Genomic DNA, 26,078 nt, shown 5'->3' on the forward strand with positions numbered 1-26,078 from the left:
AGATATGGTGTGTTGACTTTATGTGTTCTTAAAAGAAATACATACCTAAAGCTACATGTATGGCCAAATGTATGTGGACACTCAAACATTACACCCACACGTGACAGCCGAACATCTCTTTCCAAAGCCATGGGCATTAATATTCAGCTACAACTGGATCTGATCTCAGCTTTTCTAAACCAGACCTAACCAGGCTGCAGGGAATTGCTCCCATTCAACCATCCAACTGAGGTCAGGTGCTTTGTGCAGGACAGTCAAGCTCTTCCTCATCAACATGGGAAAACCATTTCTTCATGGACCTGACGATTTGTTTTGGGGCAAAGTTGTGTTGTTGAAACAGGGTCCAAACCATGAAAAACAGCTCCTGACCAAAAGTGCAAACATGCAGGGCAGTGTATTCACATCAGAGGAAGGGTTACCACCAGGTGCATCACATGACATGTGTCTATACACAGTGCCTCTAATAGTCTCTTGTAGGATTAATAACTGTCATGGAGGACAAGTGATGGGATGCTGCAGCTGACAAACTGAACTTCTTGTCCACTTCAGAAATGCAGCAGTCAAGCCCAACTGACTGTTTACTGACTGACAGTCTTAAGTAGCAGAGATGAGGCTGCTGCGCCTGATTGGTCCTGATGTCAGGATGGATCCTCTACTTTGATTTGAGAAGAGGTTTGAGAATCAAGAGATGGGGAAGAACTGTCATTTCAAAAAGAAAAAAAAACAGGATGAAAGGGAGCTAAAGTGAAAGTTTTAGGTCAAAAAAACTAGAGACTTGAGAGAGAAGGCAAAAGGAGAGAAATTAGAGTAGAATTAAGATAATTAAGACAAAGAGTGGGAGATGATGTCACAGAGAATGAGCTAATAGAAAGGAAGGAGACATGAAGGAGTGAGAGGAATGATGAGAGACATTGCGGTGGAGAGCTACTCAGAGGAATTAAAAGATTTGATTTCTGAAAATGTTGTAGTGCTTAATGATTAGTGGATTGCATATTTTTGCAAATGAACTGGCAGCAAAAGACCCCCTGGTCTTGCCAAAGGAGCTTATTGAAAATGGAAACAAGAGACAAAAACAGATGGATGAGTGCAACTAAACTGGCACTTAGAAGAGCACATACCTCTGCCAAGGCCAAACACTTTCTTCCACCAGATCTGGATTATTATTTGGATCTGCACCAAACTCTACAAACTCATAGATCTCAATAACATTATTGTGTCAGAATTTTTACATTAAGATCCAAACATTATTTCCTGAGAAATTGAAAAAAAAAAAAAAAGCCTTATCTCACAATATTATATACATTTTCACTGAGGAGGTGTTGGGAGCATGTTATCTACCGCTTGCCTCTGGTGTCCAGATGAACTTGATGCCTCGATTGCACTTGGTCATACTTATCCCCTTTCTGTTATCTTTTCGTCAGGTACTACGCCATCTGCTGCCAGCCACTGGTCTACCAGATCAAGATGACGCCAATGCGAGTGGCTTTGATGATCGGCGGCTGCTGGGTCATCCCCACCTTCATCTCCTTCCTGCCCATCATGCAGGGCTGGAACAGCATTGGCATCGACCACCTGGTGCGTAGTGTGGTGTGTGTGTGTGTGTGTGTGTCTGTGAGTGTGTACACCACAGAAAAAGATGAATTTAGAATGGTTTTATTTGGAGATGGAGACAAAGATATTTTAGCTTACACGGCTGGTAACTGAAAATGAAGTTGCCTGGAGGGAAGAAAAAGAGAGATCACAAAAATGAGAAAAACAGTCAGAAAAGCAGAATAGAACATGTTTTACACAGACATTATGAAAAATTAGTGTCCACATGCAATGAGAAACAAACTGTGGTCCTGAGGAGCATCGTTTACAAGAAGGAAGAAATGCTTCAAGTGTTGCTACGGAAACAAAATCAACATGTCAGATACAGAGACAGAGGGACAAGGCCACTGACACCACAGACATGGAGTCAAGCTGTTTCTTTGTCTCACTCTAAATATGTAAAGTAGGTTAGCGAGTGTTACGAGTATCTTGTTTGTGCACTGAGGTTTGTGTAATGTCAGAGACGACGGGGTACAGAAAAAAGATTTTTGCAGCCACACGGTAGAAAAGGAGCACAGTTTTCATATCGTGTCCTTCCTCTCTGGATAGAGTTACATAACTGCCTCTCAATCCAGCGAGAAAGCAAAGAAAAATATACAATTTTAATGAAAACTTTTTCTGTCTTTTACAGATAAAGGAGGAAAAATCTGTGTAGGCTTATTGAACTGCTCACAACTTATGTCCACAGTAACTTGTGGCAACGGGTCAGAAGATATTGATTTGTTTCAAGGGGTCACAAGCCATAAAATTTGAGAATTACTGACTTTTAAAAGCAACTGCTACTTCCACCGGATCATGTTGAGTACATAAAGTTTATATTAGATTCTACTGAATAACAGAAGTGGAATGAAGAGCTAGTGGTCTCGGGGTCCTTATTATTGGAGCTTGCAGTAACCTGTGCTACCTTTAACCTCATATAAAGTTGCAACTCAGTCCAGTAAAACAGGACTTAAGGAAGAAGTGGAAATAAAATAAAATAATCTTGGTCTCCAGTTTAAATCATGTCCAGATTTTTCTATTCATACCAAGAAACTTGAACAATCATGTTTTTTTTAAAGTTACAAATAAATATTTCTAAGGAATGAATAAACACTTATTGCTGTAATTCATCATACTCTTCACTTCACCAAGGAGCTGTAGCTCTTCTGCAGATGCTTAATAAATGCTGCAGTCTGTCTTCTAACAAAGGAAAAACACATTGAGCCCGTACTGCTTTGTTGACAACTCTCCATTAGCTGCCAGCGACGTTTAAAACTCAATATAATTTGTAGTTATTACCTGTCATTGTGAAACGCCTGAGCACATTTTTCAATCTGCGCCCACATGATAACTTAAAGCCTCTTAATATTGTCACATTGGTCTGTAAGCTTCACATTAATTTACCTCTCATTATGAGATCCATTATGAATCCAGTCCACTTAACACTTTGTAAAAATGTCTCCAGACTCACTTATATTGCCTCACTTTTCTTTACTGATGATTTTGCTCTTTTGTTGATATAATTTTTGTGATGCTTTTTGTTGGGTTTTTTTTTTTTTTAAATGTTTTTCTCTGTCCTTCCTGTCCTGATAATCTGTCTTTAATGCTTTTATTTTGATGCAGTTTGCCACTTAGTTAGTATTACAAGACGTATAAGGCACCACATCAAATTTGAAAGACAATTTGTGAATAAAAAATGTGAGGAAATCAGTTGCTAACAAACAACAACATGACCATCCTGGATGAGGGGAGCAGGGTAAAGCAGAAGGAGGAGGAGAGAGACAGGCAGGCAGGTGTTCAGAGAAAGACAGATGACAGTGGGCCTCTCTCTCCCTCCTCTTCCCACTTTTAACCTCACTCGCCCCCTGTGTGCCTTTATCTGAATGCCAGCGAAAGTTTCTTCCAAGCTGACTGTGTACACACACACACACACACACACACTTTACAGCACAACAGCAGTCTAAAGTTAGCTCTATGCAGCAGCAGCATCAGCGTCTCTCTGTGGGTCTAATTAGAGCTGTTGAATATTCTGAGTAGCCAGTCAGCTCTGGCACAAAGTGCAGCTCCAAAACTCAACAAAACACCAAAAAGTCAGGTGCCAGTGGGGACACGTTTACAACTCGCCGTCTGTCTGTACAGAGTCCTACTGGTCTGTATGGTCTTGTGGAGCACACGGCTCAGACTGGTCAGGCACCACAATCTGTGCTTTTTACACCAAATCACATCAGGCAAGTGAAGACGTCTGTTTGTGTTCAGTGCAACTTTACATGCCGTATCTAGAATTGGGCGCTATGATGATTTATACCACTAAGATGTTTAAAGTCTATGGAACAGCATCCATATGATTTGGTTCCCAAAAACATTTATTCTGCCTTTGGTGATGCATGAAATGAGAACTGCCTCCAGGATGCCCTTCAGCAAGACATTTAACCCCAGACTGCTCCAGTGGAATAAATCCACACAACACCGTATAGGACTATTTTATCTGTGCATGATGCAAAGATAAAACATTTTTGTCCTTTACATACTCTAGGTTGTTATCAGTGTGTGTGTGTTCCTGCAGCATGCAAGATAACCTAAACATGGAAACATTGAACTTTTTTATTTACACGTAAATATGTCAGCCCACTCATGAAAACAACCTCAGTTTTACACACAGGGGAGCGGGGCCTTCGTGCAGTGATATGGATTGATCTCTGTGTTACTCATCTCATAGCCCTGAGCCGCAGTTTCCCACAGAGTTGAGATGATAGCCGAGGAAAAACCGGGATGGGACTTCACTGTGATTAATGGTGACGTGCAGAGACCCCCTCTCCCTCAGGAGCTGTGTTCCCGTTTTACGACACTGACGCAGCTGAGGAGAGCGTGGGATTTTAAGTGGGTTGCTGTGAAGTCTGGAGGCATTTGATGGCATAGCGGGGCTGAGTGTTCAGTACAACATGTGGTTACTTGGGGACTTCCTACAAGCTGAATATTGTTCTTAAAATTCCACCTTTTCTTTCTATTGATGTGTATGCCTCACTGTTCCCCCTGATGTGATCTATTTTACCAGATTGAGCAGAGGCGCCACAGTGATGGCAGCAACTCCACATCCTGTGTCTTCATGGTCAACAAGCCATACGCCCTCACCTGCTCTGTGGTGGCCTTCTACATCCCCCTGGTCCTCATGGTGCTGGCCTACCAGAGGATCTACGCCACAGCCCAGGCACACGCCCGACAGATCAAAATACTGCGGCGGGCGGGAGTAGCAGGGACGAACTCTGCTGACCATCAACGCAACCACCGTATGCGAACAGAGACGAAGGCAGCAAAGATTTTGTGCATCATTATGGGGTGTTTCTGCCTCTGCTGGGCGCCGTTCTTTGTCACCAATGTGGTGGACCCCTTTATAGACTACACAGTGCCAGACAAACTGTGGGCGGCCTGCCTTTGGCTGGGCTACATCAACTCCATGCTGAACCCCATCCTCTACGCCTTCCTCAACAAGTCCTTCCGCCGTGCCTTCCTCATCATCCTGTGCTGTGGGAGGAAGAGATACCGCAGGCCATCCATCCCGGGGTCCGGCGCTCCCCGCACAGCCACGCAGATCAACGGATCCACACATGTACTCAAGTAAGTTTCCTAATCATTTCACTCATGGAGTCTGGTTTCATGTTGTTAATCATGAAACTGCACTTCTTTAACGAAGGAAGCAGACGTATCCAGACGCTTTAGGCGATGTTGTGTGATGAGCCTTTGCAGTTAATGTGGTGAAATCATGTTTGCTTGTGTTGTTTTTTGGAGGGAGTTATTAAAAGGACATACACTATATGCTGCTTTATATCACACTTCAAAGTAACACAGAGAACAATGAGGCAATCCGTCTAATTCAAGAATATACCAGATTATATAACAAGAATGTACCAGATTTTATTACAGGAATATAATACATTATATTACAAGAATACACCAGATTATAATACAAGAATATACCAGTCACAATGTCACGACAGAAAATTGAATAATTTGATTTTCTAAAGCCCTTTTCATTTCATTTCATTCTCATTGCAAAGAGCTTTGCTTTAACCCCAACCTAGTCTTGTGAGTAAATAGCTTTTACGTCGTTACAGTCACCATTACACTTTTTATTTTTGTGTTTCTGTGTATGGACAGCAGTAGAATACAGCTGGAACCCTTCATCCTTCATCTTCCCTGTGTACACTAATTAATGCAGACATTTCCTCAGTAATATTCCATAAGGTCAAATGTCAAGTGGCAACAGTCCCTTGTGATGAAGAATGATTTGCTTTCAGGTGTGTTAGAGATGGCTTTATGTCCTCCCAGTACTTTCGCTTTCCAATGCATGGTCTTGACTTGTTACTCTCCCGACCTATTACTGCTTCTAAACATAGAACACATGTTTCACATTGATAAGAGCATGACGTGGAACATGTACGCCACAGTGGCCTGCTCCATATTTAATCTTCATTTTTTTTCCATCCTCTCTCCCTGGACAGGATGATACTATCTGTATTCAATAATGATGAATGTTGCAGTGAGGCTTATTTTTTTACTGCTGCAAGGGTTAAATAATCATGCATTTATGTGACCACATATGTATGTGACATGGATGATATATTATTATATTATTATATATATATTAACATACAGGTATTCCAGGGAAGATTACAGTGACCTGTGAACCCATCGGGAATTCAAACAGCAAAACTTGTCTTCTCTCCATTTCTTTCTTTCCACTACAGTGCCGTGTAAATGACACAAACTGTGCTGTCACATTCAGAGACAAATAAACTGGTTAATTAGTGCAGAGACTCGGCAGAAATGCTGGGTGAGCAGATACCGTACTAAAAAACTAAGATAATAATTCTTCTTTACCATTTGATCTTTTGTATCAGAGTAACTGAAAATATGATCAAAAAGATGAGCTGCTGTTCTGAAATAGAGCACGAATTCATTGCTAATTGGCTAAAACCCATAAACGTGTGACATGGTTGACCTTGAACAGGAAATACCACATGTATGCTAAGTCCTTCCCCTGTTGTGTGGAATCTGTCTTCCTGGTGTTTCCCCAGTCTTACACCAGTTGCAGCTGTTCTTTTCTTCATGACATCTTCCTACTGTGAAAAAAAGGAGATAATCTGCAATGATTATGTCATTTATGTAAATAGAGACCGGAGACAGCCTTCCATTCCTGGAGGCTGTTGAAGTGTTTGGACAATGTTCTTAATCTTAAGAAATATAGTTTCATCACGGTTCGGGAATTAAACATGGTCGGACTTTCTGAGCAGTTTTTTCTAGATTGATATAAAGAGTGGAACTGCTGTTAGAGGGCTTTCATTGACACAAATGTTTCTTTATGTTCATTATTTCCTTCCTCTGACAGTGTAATGCAGGATTTCCCAACATACTTCAACAAGTCCTCGATCCTAAACAACCGCACAGGTGGTTGGTCCCTACCAGCGCTGTCCTGTGTCAAAGTTTTTTGCAGCCATCCATCCACCCTTTTTCCTGCACAGATTTTGTCATACTTTATACTTCTTCCTTTGCTTCCATCATAATCACTATGGCAACTAGAAGTTCCCTGATAAAAAAATCACGACTATCGGTTGTAATAAGCTGCTGGCACAGCCAATTGTTTTTTACAAGGCAGTGACTTCCAGACTTGGCAACGAGACTTTTCAGACCTTCAAATATAATTTTCTTCACACACTGAGATATCACTGCAACAGAAAGTTGTTCGTGATTGCCTTTTTTGAATATAATGGCAAATGTAGGCCAGACATCGCAGATGTAGTTACTGCCGAAGTCAGACTTGTATAACTTGCAGGATTATTTGGGTCCAACAGGAATTGGAAATATTTATATTTATATTTCTGCTTCTGACTAGAGAAAACAATCTGAAAGAACTGTTCTTGAATAGAAAGACAAAATATTGATTGACTTTTTTCAGAGGGTAGTGCATGAAATATCCTTTTGCTCTCATCCTTTGAGATTTGTATCTGAGAAACAATTTGTTTGAGTGATTTGACTCCGTGTGGAAAACCATATGGGACGACGTCTGCTCGCAGTTGTAATATCGAGGCAACACATGTACCATTTTCACTTGAAATGGTGTTGATATCCTGAGACATTATGGAGATGGAGGTCATTGTAAACGATCAATAAGTGTGTTTATAACAACCCAGAAGCCCTAATCAATTAACATCCACTCTGTCAACAGTACAGGGAACAGTTTCATTCCCTCCCTGGTATTTCTGGACCACCTCCAGGGAGTTTTACTGAGGACTGAAAGCAGGCTCTTAATGTGAGCCTGCCCATATGGAAATCAGCCATGCTCAACTCAGTGAGTGAATACCACCACAATAAACTTAGAACTATTGGCAAAGGACTATTAATATCAGGGAACCACCTGTGACTTGTAGTGAGTGTTTTGTTCACATGTGATCTGACATTTGTCCTTTGTCAACTTGCTTTTCAGTAACTTGGCAACATTTAGATTTTTTCTAGCAACGACTCCTTGATTTTTCCAACTTTGAAAAAAAAATAAGGCTGCAAGGGAAAGATTAATGAAAACAAACCCTTGTGTTTTGTTGACATTGTTGATATCACTTACTCAATGTCTGGTGTCTCACAGAACCTCCGCTGCTGTGTTTATGACAATGATTATAACTGCAGAATCAAACATTTTCTTCCTTAAAATCAGTTTTTCTTCCCTTGTAAAATAATTAAAACGCAGTTTTAGAGTGGTACTGAAATGACAGGCATTCCCTTTGCACATTTTATGAAAGTGACAAAATAGGGAAATGACTATTGTTACTAAGCATTCTAATCATATATGGACATATAGCACATTTTCTGTTTATATTGACTGTGCATTAACACTTATATTTTCTTTTGTTTGCCCTACAGTAATTCATTATTAATATTAGGTTTATTAATATTAAGTTTTGTGAGCTGTTAGAATGCCTATTAATAAATAAAACAGCAGCGTAGGTAGTAGTTTGGGTACATTTTCAGCAAGAAAATTTACTAGGAAAATAAATAAACACAAATCCAATAAAAAAATCAGAATCTCAATGATATAATGAACGATATCAAGGCAGTAGTTGGTAAAAAACATTTTATGTTTCAACAGTTATAAGCATCTTGGGGTGAGACAAATATTGGATCACAGTTACTTATACATGTACTAACTCAAATAAGGTAACCAGTTAATACTGCTCCTGTGGGAAAATGGTTTATTCCTCTAACAGAGCAGAACACATACAGTTGAACCTGACAAATGAATGCTCTTACTTTGGTGAGATAGTTGTAACATAATTTTTGCTTTCATTATACCACATGGTGTGCTGTTGATAGGAACTCCACAGTGCACTGACACCTCTGGACTTCAGAGGTTTGTAGCTGCACGCTGGAAGACGACCATTAGTCCGCTTCGGTCTCCCCAGGGAGCCGGAAACTGGACATGTGGGCTGTGCAAAAGATGCTGCTCATGGTCATCACATGTGTATAGCCTAGCCCTGGACACACATTTACACTCGCACAGCCTTATTTCAATTGGTACAGTGCTCAACAACACCAGGGTCAGAGGTTCAGGGTTCAGTTTCTGAGACTAAAAATATCCACATTCACGGCAGCAACAGATAAAGATCGTGCTCACATATAATATATACATAGAAATGCAAAGAGGATTCAGACGGTACAAGGACATGAGGGCAGGCGGCTGCACACACACTGCAACAATGACAGTGATGTATTACTCTCTCCTATTGTGAATTGTGATTTATGGATCTGTGATTGTTAAAAGGTGTCTTTTGCTTCAAAATAAAAGCTTGACCCATTTAACCAAATCATCATCAGTGGGAGCCTGATAGGATTTTTAATAAATACCAGCAGGCTAACGATCACCTAGACAGGTTATTATTTTCCAGCTTTGGCTCAGGCAGATCACTGCTCATTGGTTTAAGAGGATGGGAGTCGATGTGGACTGACTCATTTTGGAGCCAACCTCAAGTGGCCATTTGGAGTTGGCATCAATTTTCAGCCCTGGAGGTTGATGCTTGGTCTGAATATAGCTCAGACCAGTTAGGAATGTGACTTAACAAAATGATGAATATATTAAAAATATGTATACAAAATACAATATTTATGATCATATGAGTCACATTTTTCTTTCCCCCATATTTAACAAAACACAGCACGATCATACCTCTTTAATTTTTAATAATATTAACCTCATTAGTACAACATGAAAAATCCATGTGTTGACTTAGAACAGAACTTCTTCTTATCTTTTCTGTCTACAGTGATGAAGAACTACAGATTGGTGAGTGATGCTTACAATTTCAGATTGCTCACGTTGAGGAAATGCCATGTCTCACCGTGTATGTGCACACATACAACCAGAGTCCTGGCGCCATGTCTTCTCTCATTTCTCTACCGAGGCAGTCTGCCAGGTTTCTCCTAATGACTGCAAGCGTTACGCATGTGTCTAAAATGACAGGATGCAGCAGATGTACAAATACACAAAGTACTCCAATCAGTAAATTAGTTTTGCATCATCACTTACTCGTAAACAGAAGACCTGAAGACACTGTGATTTGTATTTTTTTTTTTTCTTGTTTGTTTGTTTTCATTTGGTTGGAAATGATTTCAGCCACGAGCGTCTTCTCTGCTGTGCTGAGTTAATTTAAATCAGTTTTTGCCATTTCCTCCTTTCAGCTGATGGGCTTTGACAGTTGAAAGAGGAATTAGTGAGCTAACCAGATTGTGGTAATCAGCTGTCAGTTTGTTGTATTTGTTGTCTCCATTATTGACTGTGGTGATCACATCAAGTGTACGTGGGCAGGACAGTGTCCTTTTAATTCCTCTTTTAATTGTCCCAGAAATATTTAGACATAATTAGGAAACATCTTGTGCACCAGCAATTTTATTTTTGTTTCCTCGGAAAATCACAACACACTAAGAACGTGTTCAGAACAATGTAAAAGATTTGATAAATTAAGTTAAAGCTTAATGCAGCACTTCAAATGTTTTTTACAGCGGCGGCTCTCAAACTTTTTTGTTTCTTGTCAAAATGGGCCACGTTCACAGCCTGCCTCTAAATACTGTGAGCAGATTTAACCAACTACTACTACTAATAATAATCTTTATTTATAGAGCACTTTTCAAAATCCATGTTACAAAATGCTTGACAAAGGCAGCAAAATAAAATGGAAAAGACATGAAATCAAGAGGTTTCAAAGAAAAAAGATATTGATAAAGCAATTTGTTTAAAATCTAATAAAGATCAATTTTGAAAGGAATAAAACCAGCTCAAGGGAAAGTAACTTACGCAAAATCAGGAAAAGAGTTGACCAAAGAGTTCCCCTCTCAGATTCTTCATTTCATAGTGTTAGGAGGCCTATGTAATATTAGTGTAACCCTGATTTGTACGTCAGTAGTGTTTTCCAGGCTGGTTCATACCAAAAGTTCTAACCCTAACCCTAACCCAGTTGTAAATAAGAAACTTGAATATTACACCCATAAAATAGAATTGCTGCAACTGATGATGAAACAATTATATACTAGACTCAATTAAATAATATAAATTAAGAATATAATTAACTAAAAAAATATTGCACCACTTAATAAATGACACGGTAAACTTATAATTAAAAAAGCCCACGTGTGCACAATAACTAAGGTTGCACTAGTTACTATTTCACAATAAAAAAGCAAAGACTGTGGAGAGCTGATAACAAATAAACAGACATATGTTTCCTTTCTTTTTAGTCATCTTGTGACGACCCAGATTTCTTTTGAAACACCTTTTGGTGCTGCTTAGGGTGATACTGATCGACAGAAACAGTTTGAATCACAAAACAATATATCGGTGTACATCTATGACAAAGATACAATCACCTGAAACCACGCTCCTATACCCCCAGAGTACGTGCACAGTTTAAATTAGAAAGTGAAAATGTGTTTAAAGATTTTTCACTGATGAGTTCACAGTGTATAGAAGGAGAGAGAGAGTCTATAATTCTCAGTCCCACGTGGTTTGTGTGTGTTACTAATTCGGGATCCTGGACTGAACTAATTAAGATCAGACAGACAGCTGCAATCTGGGATTAAAACGTCAGAGATACATGAAGAAACTGAAGCAGTCAATGACACAGACGCAGACCGGCTGGATTAATGTGTCCCCGGTGAGACGGACACATTGATCCTGACACTGATGATGACGCAATCGATCCTCATCAAGTGCTATGAGGTCCTAGTCAGTCTTTAACCTGTCTGCTTTTTTTTTTTTTTTTCTTAAAAAAAGGTACATGGGAATTGTAGTTGAATTGTGGTCTGGATGAAGGTGTTTGATGATGTGTCCGTTATTAATGAGTCTAGTGGAGTTGCTTGAGGTTTTCTTTTCTTTTTTCTTTTTTTTTGTCCTCTTTCTTACTTTAAGTATTACCAAACCATCTTTAAAACTTAGAATTTCTATATTTCTGGTCATCATTTGTGTTAATTAATTAATTATAAATACATTTTGCTCAAAAGTGAGGAGCAGTCAGACATTCACACACTTTTATGACCTCTGGCACTTGACATTGAACTTTGCTATTAAGCATAAATGTCCACTTCCACGAATGCCAGAGTTTAGTGTGTTGCAGAATGGGCTGCTCATTTAATGCATTTTAAGCATTTAAAGCATTTGCGTGTGCACATTTTCATCTGCCGGAAGTGCAGAGATCTCATTTTACCGTCAAAGAAATGTAAGAAAATCAGTTCACTTCAGTAGCCTCATTCACCAACAGGCGCAGGCGCAATTCATCATCCTGTCATTTGATTTTAGATTCTAGGTTGGAAAACTGTCACTCTACCTTTGTCCAGCGCACTGCCAATGACGTATTCATCATTAATGACAGCAGCTATATTGAAGGGCGAAGTTCCTGTGTGTGCATAGTGTGCATATAAAAACCTCTTCTCAGTAACCATAACCAGTATTGTTGTGGCAGCATGAATGAAAAACCTCAGATTATCTCATCGTAGAGTCATCTTACTGAAATGAATGTGCTTTAGATAAACACATTGACATGTGCTATTAAAACTTAATGTAAATGGACAAAAACACTTTGAAAAAATAAATTTCTCTATAAAGATTTCTTTGTATTTCTGGGACACAATCGAGCATGTGTCAGCATGCATTAGGTGAAAGGCAGGCTGACACAAATGGAAAACATTTTTCTTAAGAGAAAGTTTTTCTTTGAAATATTTGTTTGTTAAAGTCCAGGACTTCACGCTGTGGGGTGCTTTCAGTGGTGTCCCAGTCAAGAGCATCAGTCAAATGGGACGAATGAACAGTTTATCTTTAGTGGCAGCTTCACACTGCACTACCGGGTCTAAAGGACAAAAATGCATATGTGATGATACTCCATAATTGTCCTCACAGTTGTCAGATGACCATTCACAACATGCCAGGTGTGTCTTATCTGTCACTAGAGCATCCAACCAAAAAAGCCATCAAATTTATCCATCTAATTCCAAGTCTTCTTCTTCACAACTATTCCCTTATTGATTTACATTAAAGACTAATATCCCCTCACTGTCTGAACATTATAGTAAAGAGGAGATGATACTATTCCTGTAAACAGAGCAGCTGGAGCTTCCTTGTTTTTAACAACCAGCCCTGAATCCCCCCAGGGGGTTTTATGGTCATGATTCTATTTTGTATAACCTTTATCCCCCTGTACATTACAGAAAGTCCATTCAGCCTGACAGAGGTAGTGAAAGGGTTCAGCAATAGTGGGAAACTCACAGCTCAGGTAATGGGTTTTAAACTGCCAGGGGTTCAGCCTCTCTGACTGGTACACTACAGGAAAAAGTTCAGGAGTGAGATCCGAGGCGGGATTAATGCCTGTCTGACTCACACAGTGTAGTGAATTCAGGCTGTGCTCTGACATTATCCAAGGGAGCAGGCTGCTGCTTCTTCTCCTCATTCATCAAACGGAGCGCTCTCACAGGTGTGATCTCTCGCTACAAGGGTCGGGGTGAACGAGAAAGTGATGCATCTGTGCGTGCAGGCACAAAAATATGACAACACACACGCACACCATTTCATTTAACACAAAGTCTGTGCAAAAACATGCAGCACAAAGCTTTCACCCAGCTGCTGCATGCTGGGTAACGGTTCGGTTGTAGAACATTCACGCTGCTCGCTCAATTTTTTTGGAAGTTTTGTTCCAGTTTGACCCTTCCTGGCCTCGGTTTCAGAGCTCATCAGTGGCTGGAGGAGGCTTGGTTTGCCCACGCTTGGGGAAAAGGTCATGACTCACTCCTATCCTTGACGCATTCTGTCACAAAATCGTGATGAGTCCTATTGTTGTTCTTTGTGCAGCTGTGAATGGGACTCAAACTGAGGCAAAATGAGGCATTTGTGGCATCTGAAAAAATAAAATAAAATAAAAGATTTGATTTCTTCCACAAGCAGATGTGGTGATCCTGCACTTATAACAACAACCTTTTAGTAGTTTGTAGTTAAGGTAGCAGGAAAAATAAAATGACGTCTTTATCATGTGGAAAGTGGTGCGCCCTTTTCATTACTCTGTCCTGAGCATATGACTAGGTTACTGACGTCATAAAAAGATGAAAACAAAACAGCAGCAGTAACATTCGTGTGAACCTGATAGCTCATGATAGCTTGGCCTTAGCTACCCATTTCATACCAGAGCCGGAGTTAAACTGGAAGATAGAATTTGTTTTGAAATGTGTCAGAAGTAAGAAGCCAGCTATTACACTACTAATCAACTTAAACTCAGCCTAAACTGTAGCTTTTTAACAGAGCTTCCTGCAAAAGATCGATGCACACACACACGTGGATGTGCTGTTATTTACGGCTCCTATAGATTAAACAACTATACAACTCAATAACACAAAGTGGACATCTGGACGTTGTGAGGGAGATTTTCTTCCTCTTGTTTTCCTCTTGTTTTCACAACCTTCACACTGTTGGACAGTGTTTCACTGTTTAGCTTCTATTATGACTGTTATTGTCTAGATGGAGCCACGACTATCCTCCGTGGCTAGGCCAGCCAAGGTCTTATAGATAAGAGGAAAGCATACATTTTTTATTTGCTCATCATTTTCTCCTTGGTGGCAAGCTTACAATACATACTTCTGCCTGAGACATCTTGAACTCCTGGTGCTCGTCTGTATGTCCAGCTCACAAAGATGTCCACCACAGACATCACTGTGTGTCTCATCCTCTCTCTGTGTCATTAATATAACGCCTGTATTTCATTATTCCAGCCTTTTCTAGCTACTGACGTTGCAAATACTTTATCAAAAAAATGGAGGATGGACACACAATAACACGCATTCACTCCTTCACTATATGTAAAATATGCATCCACATACGTTGACCTGCATGTCAAACAGCATACTGCACAATGAATAAAATATATAAATAAGAGTAGAGTAATCCAGCAAATAAATTGCATTCCTACTTTTTAATAGTTTTAATGTACATATCATATTTTGCTGATCGGTTGTTCATTTCATTTTATTTTTAATGATTTTTAATTCACATGCATCATTAATGGGTTCATTTTAGTTTGTGTGTAATATCTTATCTTTACAATATCCACATCATTTTTGTGGTTCCAATATAACTCCAGCTTTGTGCAGCACATTGTGCTTCGACCTTGAATAAAATGTGCCATATAAATAAAGCTTTGTATACCTGAAATACATTCATGCAAACAAAAATACATACACCACAAACTGAATTCACACTTTGGGACACGTGAACAGTTATGGACAAAAAATTGCTTACATGTATGCTACAAGTATCTAAAATACAAGTGAACAAATAACTAGTTTGTTGTGAAACTTTAACCTTGTGAAGAAATAGAAACATCATCAACTAAAATATACAGTAAAAAGATGCCACAGTCCTTGCACTGAAGCTTTGATTGACAGGTGATTTCTAGTAAGGGTGGCACAAATTACAGTGAACTACAGCAGTAAAACAAAGATGGAGACACATGCATAGAAACATGGCTGTGTAAAAGTTCCCTTTCATTGCAGAGAGAAGCAGCAAACCTGCTGTAAATCAAAGTATTGAGTGTGAGGAGCAGCTGTTTGGTTAATACACAGGTTGAATATGATGTATCTGCCAGTTAACAGTGTTCAAGCAAACCATGACACATTATACTTCAATCTTCCAAGGTATATTAAGACACTATTACACACACGCACGCATGCACGCACGCGCACGCACGCGCACACACACACACGCACACATACACACACACAATCGTAAGCCTTCTGAGTGTTTATAGTCTCATTGGAGTCGTATATCTGAAGCCTGTCAGTGCTGAGAGAACAAACTGTATTCAAGAAGCAATACTTCACTGCCACAGGACAGAAGAGACGAAAGGAATGAGGGGAGGAAAGGAGAAGAAAGATGGGCAGATAAAAAAAGAAGGATATAAGAGGAGAGTAAAGATGAGAGGAGAGGAGGAGGAAAAAAGGAGAGGAAGATGAAAAAGAGGAAAGGAAAGTGAGAAGGTTATGAAAGGAATAAATAGACTACATTAGAATAAAGAAAAAGAGGAACAGTGAAGAAAGAAAGGGTAGGAGAAGGAGGAGATAACAGGAGAAGTGAAGGGAGGTGAAAAGGAAAGGAGAGGAAAACAGGAATGAATGAGAAGAAAGTAAAGATTAAAGAAATAAAGGCAGGTTTTTAGAGGAAAGGAGCGGAAGAAGGAAATAAGATGAGCTGCAAAAAAAGATGAAAGGAAGGAGAATAGAGGAAGAGAGGAAACGAGAAGAATAAGAAGAGGAAGAAAGAAGTGAGGGTGGAGAGGGGAAAGGAGAAGAGGCTATAGGTAGGAAGGGATGAGGAGAGATGAGAGGGAAGGAGGTAAGGAGGGGAGGGCAAGGCAAACGAAAGAGAAAAAGGGACAAATAGATCGCAGAAGAAAGAAGAAGCAGCAGGAGGAAAAGGAAATGAGATGGAGATGAGAAAGACTTAGAAGCAGAGAGAAAGGACAGTCACCGCCTGTTCCCAACTTTGTGTTTGACTTGGATCTTTCCTCAACTCCACTTTAGAACACTGTCAGCACAATTTATGTCAGCATGTTTTAAAGCCTTGACTTAATAGGCAATCTCCATCATGTGTGACACCCTGCTTCGTCGTATGAAAGCTCACTCCACCTGCAGGGAGCTGAACAAACACACCGAGCTGAAGTATTTCACCATGGACTCACAGAACTGGTCTGCACACTGGAGTTTTTGTTTCAGATGGTTTGCAGTGAAACACAGAGGTGGTTAAACACACACAGCAGTAATGTGACATCAACCGTGCCCGACTGAGAGGAAAAGACATCACTTTTAAAACACCACACTTTAAAGATGTAGGGGGATTGGAGTTCCCACTGTTTGCCTAGGGAAATATAAATCATATTTTTCCATTTCTTCTTCTAGGGGATGAAGCAGCTGTTTGACATATTTGTGGAAACAGTCTCTTAGTGGGTGTTTCCCAGGGCAACTGACTGACAAGTGAAAGCCAGCATTGCCAAGAGACACGCTGTTAATCCCCGTGGTGCGCTGCTAATTGGGAAATGTCACACTGTAGAAGTCTACAAATGTTGATACAAGGCATTTTTCTGTTAAGTCCATGCACAATTCTAATTTAAGTTGTCTGTCCCTAGTTGTGTTGTGATTGTCCCCAATCATAGTGTTGTTACACTGTTTGTGGTAAATGAAGATCCCACAGCAAATGGTGTTCCTGCGATCTCAGTACATGATAAAAATACACAGTAACATAGAGAGTGCTGATGTCAAAACTACAAACTATATTAGAAACTATTCACATTTCCATCCATCTATCCATTTCTGCCACTTATCTGGAGGTTGTTGGCGGTGGTCTCTCCAGTAACGTTTTTTCAGCTTCTCCGCGGGACCCTGAGGTGTTCCCAGGTAGATGAGATATAAAGTCCCTCCAGCACGTTCTAGGTTCTTGTACTGGTCGGATGTGCCTGGCAAACCTCCAAAGCAACTTGATCAGATGCCACCCTAACTCACTCCTTTTGACGTGAAGGAGCAGCGACAACTCATTTTAGCCACTTGTATCCGTGATCTCATTCTTTTGGTCACCACCCATAGCTCATGACCATATAGGTTAAGGTTGGAACATAGCTCGACCGGTAAATCAAAAGCTGTGCCTTCCGGCTCAGCTCTCTCTTCACCACAACAGTCTGGTACAACGCCCACATGACTGCTAATGCTATACCAATCTGGCCGTCAGTCTCACACTCCATATTACCCTCACTCACGAGCACGACCCTAAGATACTTGAACGCTTCCACTTGAGGCAGCAACTCGTTCCAAACCCAAAGGGAGCAATCCACCAATTTCTGTCAGAGAACCATGACCTCAGACTCTGCTCCTAGCTGTGTCACATTCAGCTGCAAACAGATGCACCATTAAAATGCTATTTAAAATGAATACTCACCCCGCAGAGTGTATTTATATGTTTTGTGTCTGCTTTTCAAAGTGTCCCATTGAAGCCTTAATAGCACCTGTACTGAGTGAAATATACAGATATAAAACACTAGTCTTTATGGATGCATCGTCATATAATTTTCTTTCTCTCTGTGTCTTTCTCTCTGTGTACTTGAGGACATAAAAGGTTGCTCTGCTCCTTTTGTATTTCTATACATGGTGTGGTGTTTGCCTAATGACAACACAAAACTGAATATGTTCTCTCTGTGACAGACACACACATAAAACATTGAAAATTAAATTGTCCTTTCAGTTTTGTTGCAGGTGGTTTTCGCAAATATGCAAACTTGAGTTGAACCAGTGAGTAAAACATTCTGTCTGACACCACTGTGTTTCTGTTTCTATGAGAGTGCACTTTATTCACTTATAATTAAATAAAAATGCAAGTCTTTTGAACTGTTGTACCACAAGTGCTTGAATGTTGAAATGAGGCAGGAGAAGAATAGAGGGACAACAGTGATGAGTGTGGATTTGTACTTAAGTTCGGATGGTAAGACATATTGCTTTTGGGAGAGACCAGATGAGCTGCGATTATCTTTCAAGCATCTTATTTTGGATATAATTAGCTTGATTATATCCTTTCATCCCATAAAGACAGAGATTATTATCATGTGACAATCGGATTTGATTGGTGCAGCTGAGTGTATTCTAATGTAGTGCTGCATATCACAGCTTCTTCAATCAAACATAAAATTTTCCTACATTAAGATTAGTTTCATTCATCGCTGACAGGAAACTGGGTTACCGTGGCAGCAGAGACACATGGAGGGGGAAGAGGGTCTCAAAACACTTGCTAGATATAAAAAGACAATGAAATGTAAAGTTAAGCATCTGTACTCGAACACAGTGAAGCTAATTGATATTATTGATACTGACATTTTGACATTTGACTATAAACCAACATGAAGCCTGCTCTGTGATTGTGCTGCTGTGTCGGGGCTCAGGCTTTAGAGACTCTCACACAGTGTTGCCATATTGAACAGTTTATTCTCCAGTTTTTCTTCCAGATTTTTATTTTATTGTCTGTGTAAAAATGGTTTGGGCGGTCCCTCCAATGAAAGGCTAATTGGGCCCTATTCTCTTATAGCCATGATTTAGATTGACAAGTCCTCCAACCTGAACAACCATATAGGTTATTTGTTTCAACCCTCTGATTCGACCCATAAGAGTGTCTCCTGAAATAGCCCCCTACAGCAGCAGGCCTAGTGGCCCTTGGTTGAGATTAGACAGTCTTTGTTTTGTTACAATAATAACAATGAACAGTCATGGATAATAGAAGCAACATAAACTGCTGCTTTCACATGGGAATCAAACACCGCTCTCTTGTGTCATATTCCTGTGTTTTGTTGAGCCATTTCTTTTCCTCTTCCTCTTGTCCCTTTTCCCTTTCGTTGCCTTGCCCTCCCCTCTCCACCCTCTTTGCTCTGTCTCCTCCTCCTGGACTTTGTCGCTCTATATACTACATCACCGCACTTTTCCCTTTGCTCCTGTCATAGTAACTATGGCCACTAGATGTCGCCTAGCAACAAAACCTAACTATGGGTCATCATAACGTGCTGTACAGATGACTTATGGGCTTGTGTGTTACCTTGGTTTGTGCCGGGGGCTGGTCATTTGTTGACATTGGCAGACTTCATTTCTAAGCTAACATTAGCTAGCGTTGCACACTGTTAGCACTGTGTAAACACCACAGCATAAACACCTCTTCCTTTTGATTTTCCCAACCCGTCCCGAGTCCTTTACAGAGAAATCAGTCCATTCGGGTTCTTTAAGTTACCATACCATACCAATGTACAGTATGGTGTTAGGTACTGTACCAATCTGCTATGCCTGCAGGAGCGGAAAATAGACCAGAATGCAATGCAGCTGCAAGACATTGAATTTTGAGAGAAGCAGCATGTTGACGTTGTGTGAAGCAGTAGATGAGGCAGCTTGATTGGAAGTGGTTTCACCAAAAGGTAAATCATGCGCTCGGTCCTAAATAAAAAGACGACCTCTGGCCGTCAGACAGTCTGAGGTGTTTCAGGGATGTGAAAATGTTGTCACACTCAGTGGGTCAGGTTTTTCGTTCATTATTCACTGAGTTCCCTCCAGCTGGGAATATTACGTTTGGCTGAAAATATGCAGCTGCTACTCAGCCCCCTGCCGCCCTGTTCTTCTGTATGCAGGAGACGAGAAGGGTCAGACACATCCAAACACACACAGACGTATATACACATACCAAGATACATAGAGTCTATAGAGACACACACTTTTTTATGTAATCCTGGTGTGGCCAAGATACTACACACACACACACACACACACACAAACACACACACACTCACGTACAGAGTCTCAGACAAACAGTGGCTTCATGCATCACTTACAAGGGTAAGAAAGAGAAGCATAGGAGGCCAGATAAACAACCATCTAAAGCCAATACACACAGATACACACATACATGCACACACGCACACAAACACACTCTGATATATTTGTTTTGTTTAATATATTGTCAGGAGACGCAGCTACTCTTTTCCTTTCTCGTCATTTTCATCCTTTTAGTTTCTATCTCCCTCTTTTCTCCATCACCTTTCTTTTCTCTCCTTTTATTCTCTGTTTCTCTGTGTCTTTCTCTTTCATCTCTACTCAATGGTTCCGCCATTGTTTAGTGTGTGTGTGTGTGTGTGTGTGTGTGTGTGTGTGTGTGTGTTTGTGTGTGTGTGTGTGTGTGTGTATCTGTGCCTCTTGTTTGGTTCCTCTTTAATGGACCTGAAGCAATACCACACACACTGCTGGCTTGTGTATTTGTGCGTGTGTGTGCTGCATGTACTCTCGTGCAGGAGATAAAAAGAGAAGGAGATAACAGGTGTGTGTTTGTCTGAGAGGAAGAGAAGTGATGGAATGTGTGTGTTTATTTGCCTTTTCATTCCAGTGCCCATATTTGTTTTAACGTGTGCGTGTGTGTGTGTGTGTGTGTGTGTCTGGACTGCATTGTCTTGCGGATATAAACAAAATCAAACAAGGAACAGGAAGCGTTGCTTTCAGGCTGTCAGGTTAAATGCCACTGCGATGCTGTCAGCTGCTTTCAGCCACCAGTTCACAACAACCAACTGCAGCTCCAGCTCCACACACGCTCACTATCTGACTCCACTTCCACATATATTATAGCAGATTATGATATACTGACCTGAGAGGAAACAGCTAAATTTTAGAACAAAAAAAGTCAAATCCAAACCTGAATTAGACCTGTTCATAAAAATCAACACAGAAAAGATTTTAAAAAATAAATTGCATATACAGTGTAAATTAAATATATAATATATATATATATGTACACTGTCTATTAATGTATGTATATATACAATATTTTATGGGTTTTATGGGTATTTCATAGGATGTATATAGGTGTTAATAATATTTTACCTTTTATGGCAACATCGCTCTTAATAGAGGGACATATATGTCATAAATTTCTGTATGGGTTTGCAAACTATGTTTTTTGCATCCTTAAATTTCATTTCAGCAGAACGTTTTAGTTTCACATTAAATTTACATTTTCCTGTAAAAAAACAAAAACACTGGTTTCGCAGCAGCCAGTGTAAAGTCCTGTTGGTTTATTATAGCTTTCAATGGTTTCCATAGCAGCTGACGTCACTGGGTGCAAAGCAGTGAACTGTGTGAACCACAGTATTAAAATTACATAACATGGTGTGAAACAGAATATTATTATTGATGTGGTGTTATAATCATTGTTGTCCTCAGGATTAAGGACACCAAAGTGTTGCATGTTTAGTGGCTGATCAAAAATGCAGAATACCCTGCTTTTAGCCTGTGTCAGATCTGCTAGAAATGTATGTTGTCTGTAGTATATAAACAAGAGAAGACAAATCTTTGAGCCGGTACAGTGCCTACAATACATGCACAAATCTGCCTGTCCACCTCCGGCTCATTTTATCATATCGTAAACAAGACCAAGATTCAGAAACTCCTTCACTTGAGGCAGAAACTTTGTCCCAACCCGAAGAGACCCAAAGAGAGCAATCACACTTGGAGGTGATGATGACTCTCACCCTCGCAACTCAGTTGCAAAAAGCCCATAGTGCACACCGAAGGTCATGGTCTGATGAAGCCCATGAAAACATATCTGCAAATGGCAGAGATGCATCTCTGAGGCCTCCAAACCAGACCTCTGCCTCTCCCACGCCCTGAAATCCTGTTCACAAAGATCACAAACAGGACTGTTGGCAGAGCCCAATACCCAGTGACGATGTGTTTGGCTTCCTGCTGAGAATACAGACACAACTCTCGCTCCTGTTATATAAACACTGAATGGCTCACGTATCAACTCGGAACCACATATTCCATATTTTGTTTTATAGTTTTGGAAGATTTCATTCACAAATAAAAACATAATTGCAAACAAGCACTATGTTAACATAGTAGGTTTACAGCCTTCGTAGCGATCTCGACTTTTACGTATTGACGGATCTGCTTTTTTGGGATAATTAAAGCTAATTAGATATATATAAGCTCTAATGCAGTAAATGGGTGTTTCTGCTCTCCTACTCCTGTAAACAGATCAAATCAGTTAAAATGGCAGAGAAAAGAAAAACAGATCATTCGCTGCACTGAAAGACCTTCATAATATCAGTGGCAATATCACAAAACTTTAATAAGAAATGAATGAAGTGAAAATTTCACAATGGTGTCATCAGACACAAAGAGTCCACACAGAGAAACGGGGACGGTCAGTCAGAGTCTCAGGTAACATTTGAACATGCTGGTTCCTTTGGCGTCCCCTTCAGGAAGTGCTCTTGACAATTTTTCCTCTTTATTGCCCAGCGTTAGGTTCAACATTCAAAATTAAATTGTGGTATTATTTCACCAAAAGCAGGATCAGCATGGCAATATTAGATATAATATACAATGTACAATATTAGGTAAGAATTACTTACACAATACATTTTCAAGTGACAGCAGCAGTGTGTATATTGGCTCTCTCTCTGTCCATTAACAGGTTTTTTTTCAGTGTCTTGCATCCTGATAAAATGTGTGTCTGTGTGTGTGTGTGTGTGACAGTTGGGAGGGAGGTGGGGGGGGGGGGGGGGGTGTCTTCAGAGACTCTGGGCTTGTTATGTCCGCATGGCTGCTCCACATCCCCATCAAAAGCTGACTGATTTGGGTCGAGCTCATTAAATGTCAGATTTGTCCAAAATTTCACAGTTACCACCAAACCACTCACTAAATATGTTGATGTGGACATGATGTCCATGTCTGTGTGCGTGTCTGTGTGAGTGTGTGTGTGTGCGTGTGTGTGAGAGAGAGAGAGAGAGAGAGATACCAAAACAAAGAGTGATCAGGAGAGACTGATAGTCAGAGGACAGAGAGTGTGTGTTGTAGTTGGCCTGTGTCCAGCTTACACTGAATATCAATGTGTTCAGCTTGTGTATTTTTTGTTAACACTTTCTGTCAGTCGTTGTTTACTTTGCTAATAGTTGTGGAAATGAGTATGTAGCTACATTATACAGACAGTGTTTCACCGGACCTGACTGCTGCTCTCTGTACTGTTGACATGCACCAACCGTTTACTGTATATAAAAATGAACTAAGACTCTGGGTCTGAAAAGTAAAGCAAATGCAGAAGTGTCTTAAACCAGCGTTCTACTGTATCTTATGACCATCAGGGGGCGAGATTATATTGTGGTCTATGGGAAAATGTCCCTAATTCTCACTCGATTTATGACCTCAGCGAATGTTTTCCCAATGAGGTTATGGTCTCAGTCGCTAGTTTCACATCTTCCTCAATACATGATGTTCATTTTTTTAATTATGGTCCATTTAGAGGAACATCGACAATGAAGCAGGGTGTGCATTAGGGCGTGGCTACCATGTGATTGACAGACTGTGCCACACATGGTGACCGGCCCGACAATCACTTCTCCTCAGCTCCACTTTCTTGTCCAAATATGGTTTCTTCCGGTTTCAAGAAATCAAGATGGCGACGGCCAAATTACAGTCTCTCGGCTTCAGTAGGGCAGTTCACAAACCAATGGGTGACGTCATGGTGGGTTGCCATTTTACTGAGATGCAACTCTAGGTTATTTATTCAATATGAAAAACCCATTCATGAAAACGTCTTTTGGAAAATGATCTACTTATACCAGTGTTGTGGTGATGCTAAGAAACACCCAGAGAGAGTCTGTCACTTTGAATCTGTCAACATTAAATCAGTGTTGAAGATAATTGCTCTGTTTGTGAGCTCTGCATTGTTTTATGATGTGTCTCAGGATGATGATAAAAGTTTAATCAAATTTTGATTCATGTTGATGCTGCTTTTTTTCCTAATTACTTAGACGTCTTCAGCTAGCTATCACACATGCACACACACACACACACACACACACACACACACACACACACACTCACACACAATCAGAGGTCTTGTCTTGCCTGCTGTCTGATGGGTCGTCTGGGTGTAAACTAACCTTGTTTTTCCCTTTTTTCTCTCCCTCCGTCCCTCCTGCTCTCCCTCTCTTATCACCCTCCTCCTCTCCTTCCCTCCTTCCTTCCTTCCTTCCTATCACTCCTTGATTTTTCCTTCATCTTTCCCTTGTTGCTTCCTTCCCTTTCTCCACGTCTGTATTTTCTGCTTTTCTTTTGTTTCTTTATTTCCCTCCTTGCTCTTTCCCTCCGTTGTACCATCCTTTTTATTTATCTCTCAATCATTTGTACATGCGTCCACTCTTCTTCTCCGTTTTCCAATTAATCTGCCATTTATTGGCTTCATTTGTTTGTCCTTCCTGCTCTTCTCTTGTTTTCATGTATTCCTTCTCTCTCTCCTCATTTCATTTCCTTTACTTGCCCCTCTCGTTTCTATCCTCTCTTTCACACCTGCTACCTCTCTTCTCTCCTCTCTCTCTCTTTTACCTATTCATTTCTTCCTCCCTCCCCCCTCCTCCTCCTCTTCCTCCTCCTCCTCCCTGTCTCTCCAGTGGCTGCTCCTCTGCCTCCAAGCTCCTGCTCTGGTTCTGCAACACCAGGCCAGTGCCTGTCTAGCTGCTGTATGTCTAGGGCGTCTCAAGGCTCTATCAAGTGAGTCTGCTGCCTCCCACACTGACGTCCACGCATGTAAAAAAAAAAAAAAAAAAAAAAACGCACACATCAACGCAAACACACACACTGAGGTTAGATGATCATCTGTTAGCAGAGGTTCCCATCAAGACATGTTTAATCTGCATAAACACTTCCTGCTGTAACAGTCAGTGGAGCAGGGTCGTGATGATGTTTATGCCGCTTTAAACTAACTCTTCTCTTTTCAGCTGCCTTTTTTTTTTCTTCTTCCTGTATCTTGCTCTTTCACATCTGTCATTTCTATCTTGTTTTTGCTTTCTGAAAATCTGGTTGTAGGTTGTTTTTTTTATTTTTTTATTTATTTATTTAACAGCATCTCTGAAATGGTTCTGCTGATGTATGCCGGGATGACTTTTTGATCCCGGCGCCAGAAGGAGGCCAAGTTTTCATAAGTCAAATCTTGATCTTTTACACTTGCGCACAGGATGAATTTCAAAAACCAAACATATACAAAAAAGGGGGGAAAAAGGTTGTGACTTATTCAGTAGTTACATGAAATTTATATTTAATGTACAATTAAAACTCATAATATGTCATAGTGAGTTTCCTGCCATTAAATAAAAACTTTGCCTCTGAACATGATGCAGACAGTGATTACAGTAGCATATGATTGTGATTTCTATGAGATAGTGTTCTAGTGTTCTTAGGTTTGGTTTATGGGGTTAAAGTTAGAATTATTTTAGTGTCAGGGTTGAGTACAGTCCTCACGAGTATGTGTGTGTGTGTGTGTGAACCTGGTAATGTATCCTGAGCGATGAGTGGAGCTGATAAAACCTCTCCGTCTTCTCCAGTTTTTTTTTCCATTATTCGTTTGTGTGTGTGTTGATGTTCACAACTGCAAGTGTCTC

At 40.3% G+C, this 26,078-nt stretch overlaps 1 protein-coding gene across 2 annotated transcripts in view; it reads left to right on the forward strand.

Annotated features, from left to right (window-relative positions):
* htr4 (5-hydroxytryptamine receptor 4) overlaps positions 1 to 26,078 on the forward strand; it is a 147,535-nt gene that overhangs the window by 89,902 nt on the left and 31,555 nt on the right. The window contains exons 5-7 of one of the 2 annotated variants that reach the window (XM_071458103.1): positions 1,422 to 1,575; positions 4,622 to 5,181; positions 25,092 to 25,191. In XM_071458103.1, the coding sequence (XP_071314204.1) occupies positions 1,422 to 1,575; positions 4,622 to 5,181; positions 25,092 to 25,155 (778 nt within the window). In that variant the 3' untranslated portion in view covers positions 25,156 to 25,191. The remainder of the gene's footprint in view (positions 1 to 1,421; positions 1,576 to 4,621; positions 5,182 to 25,091; positions 25,192 to 26,078) is intronic. The other variant, XM_071458102.1, reaches the window with a different exon arrangement.

The sequence above is a fragment of the Trachinotus anak genome, unplaced genomic scaffold, assembly GCF_046630095.1.
Source record: "Trachinotus anak isolate AG129_WGS33_773 ecotype Australia unplaced genomic scaffold, CSIRO_AGI_Tana_v1 ptg000021l, whole genome shotgun sequence".
In the NCBI taxonomy this organism is placed as follows: domain Eukaryota; kingdom Metazoa; phylum Chordata; class Actinopteri; order Carangiformes; family Carangidae; genus Trachinotus; species Trachinotus anak.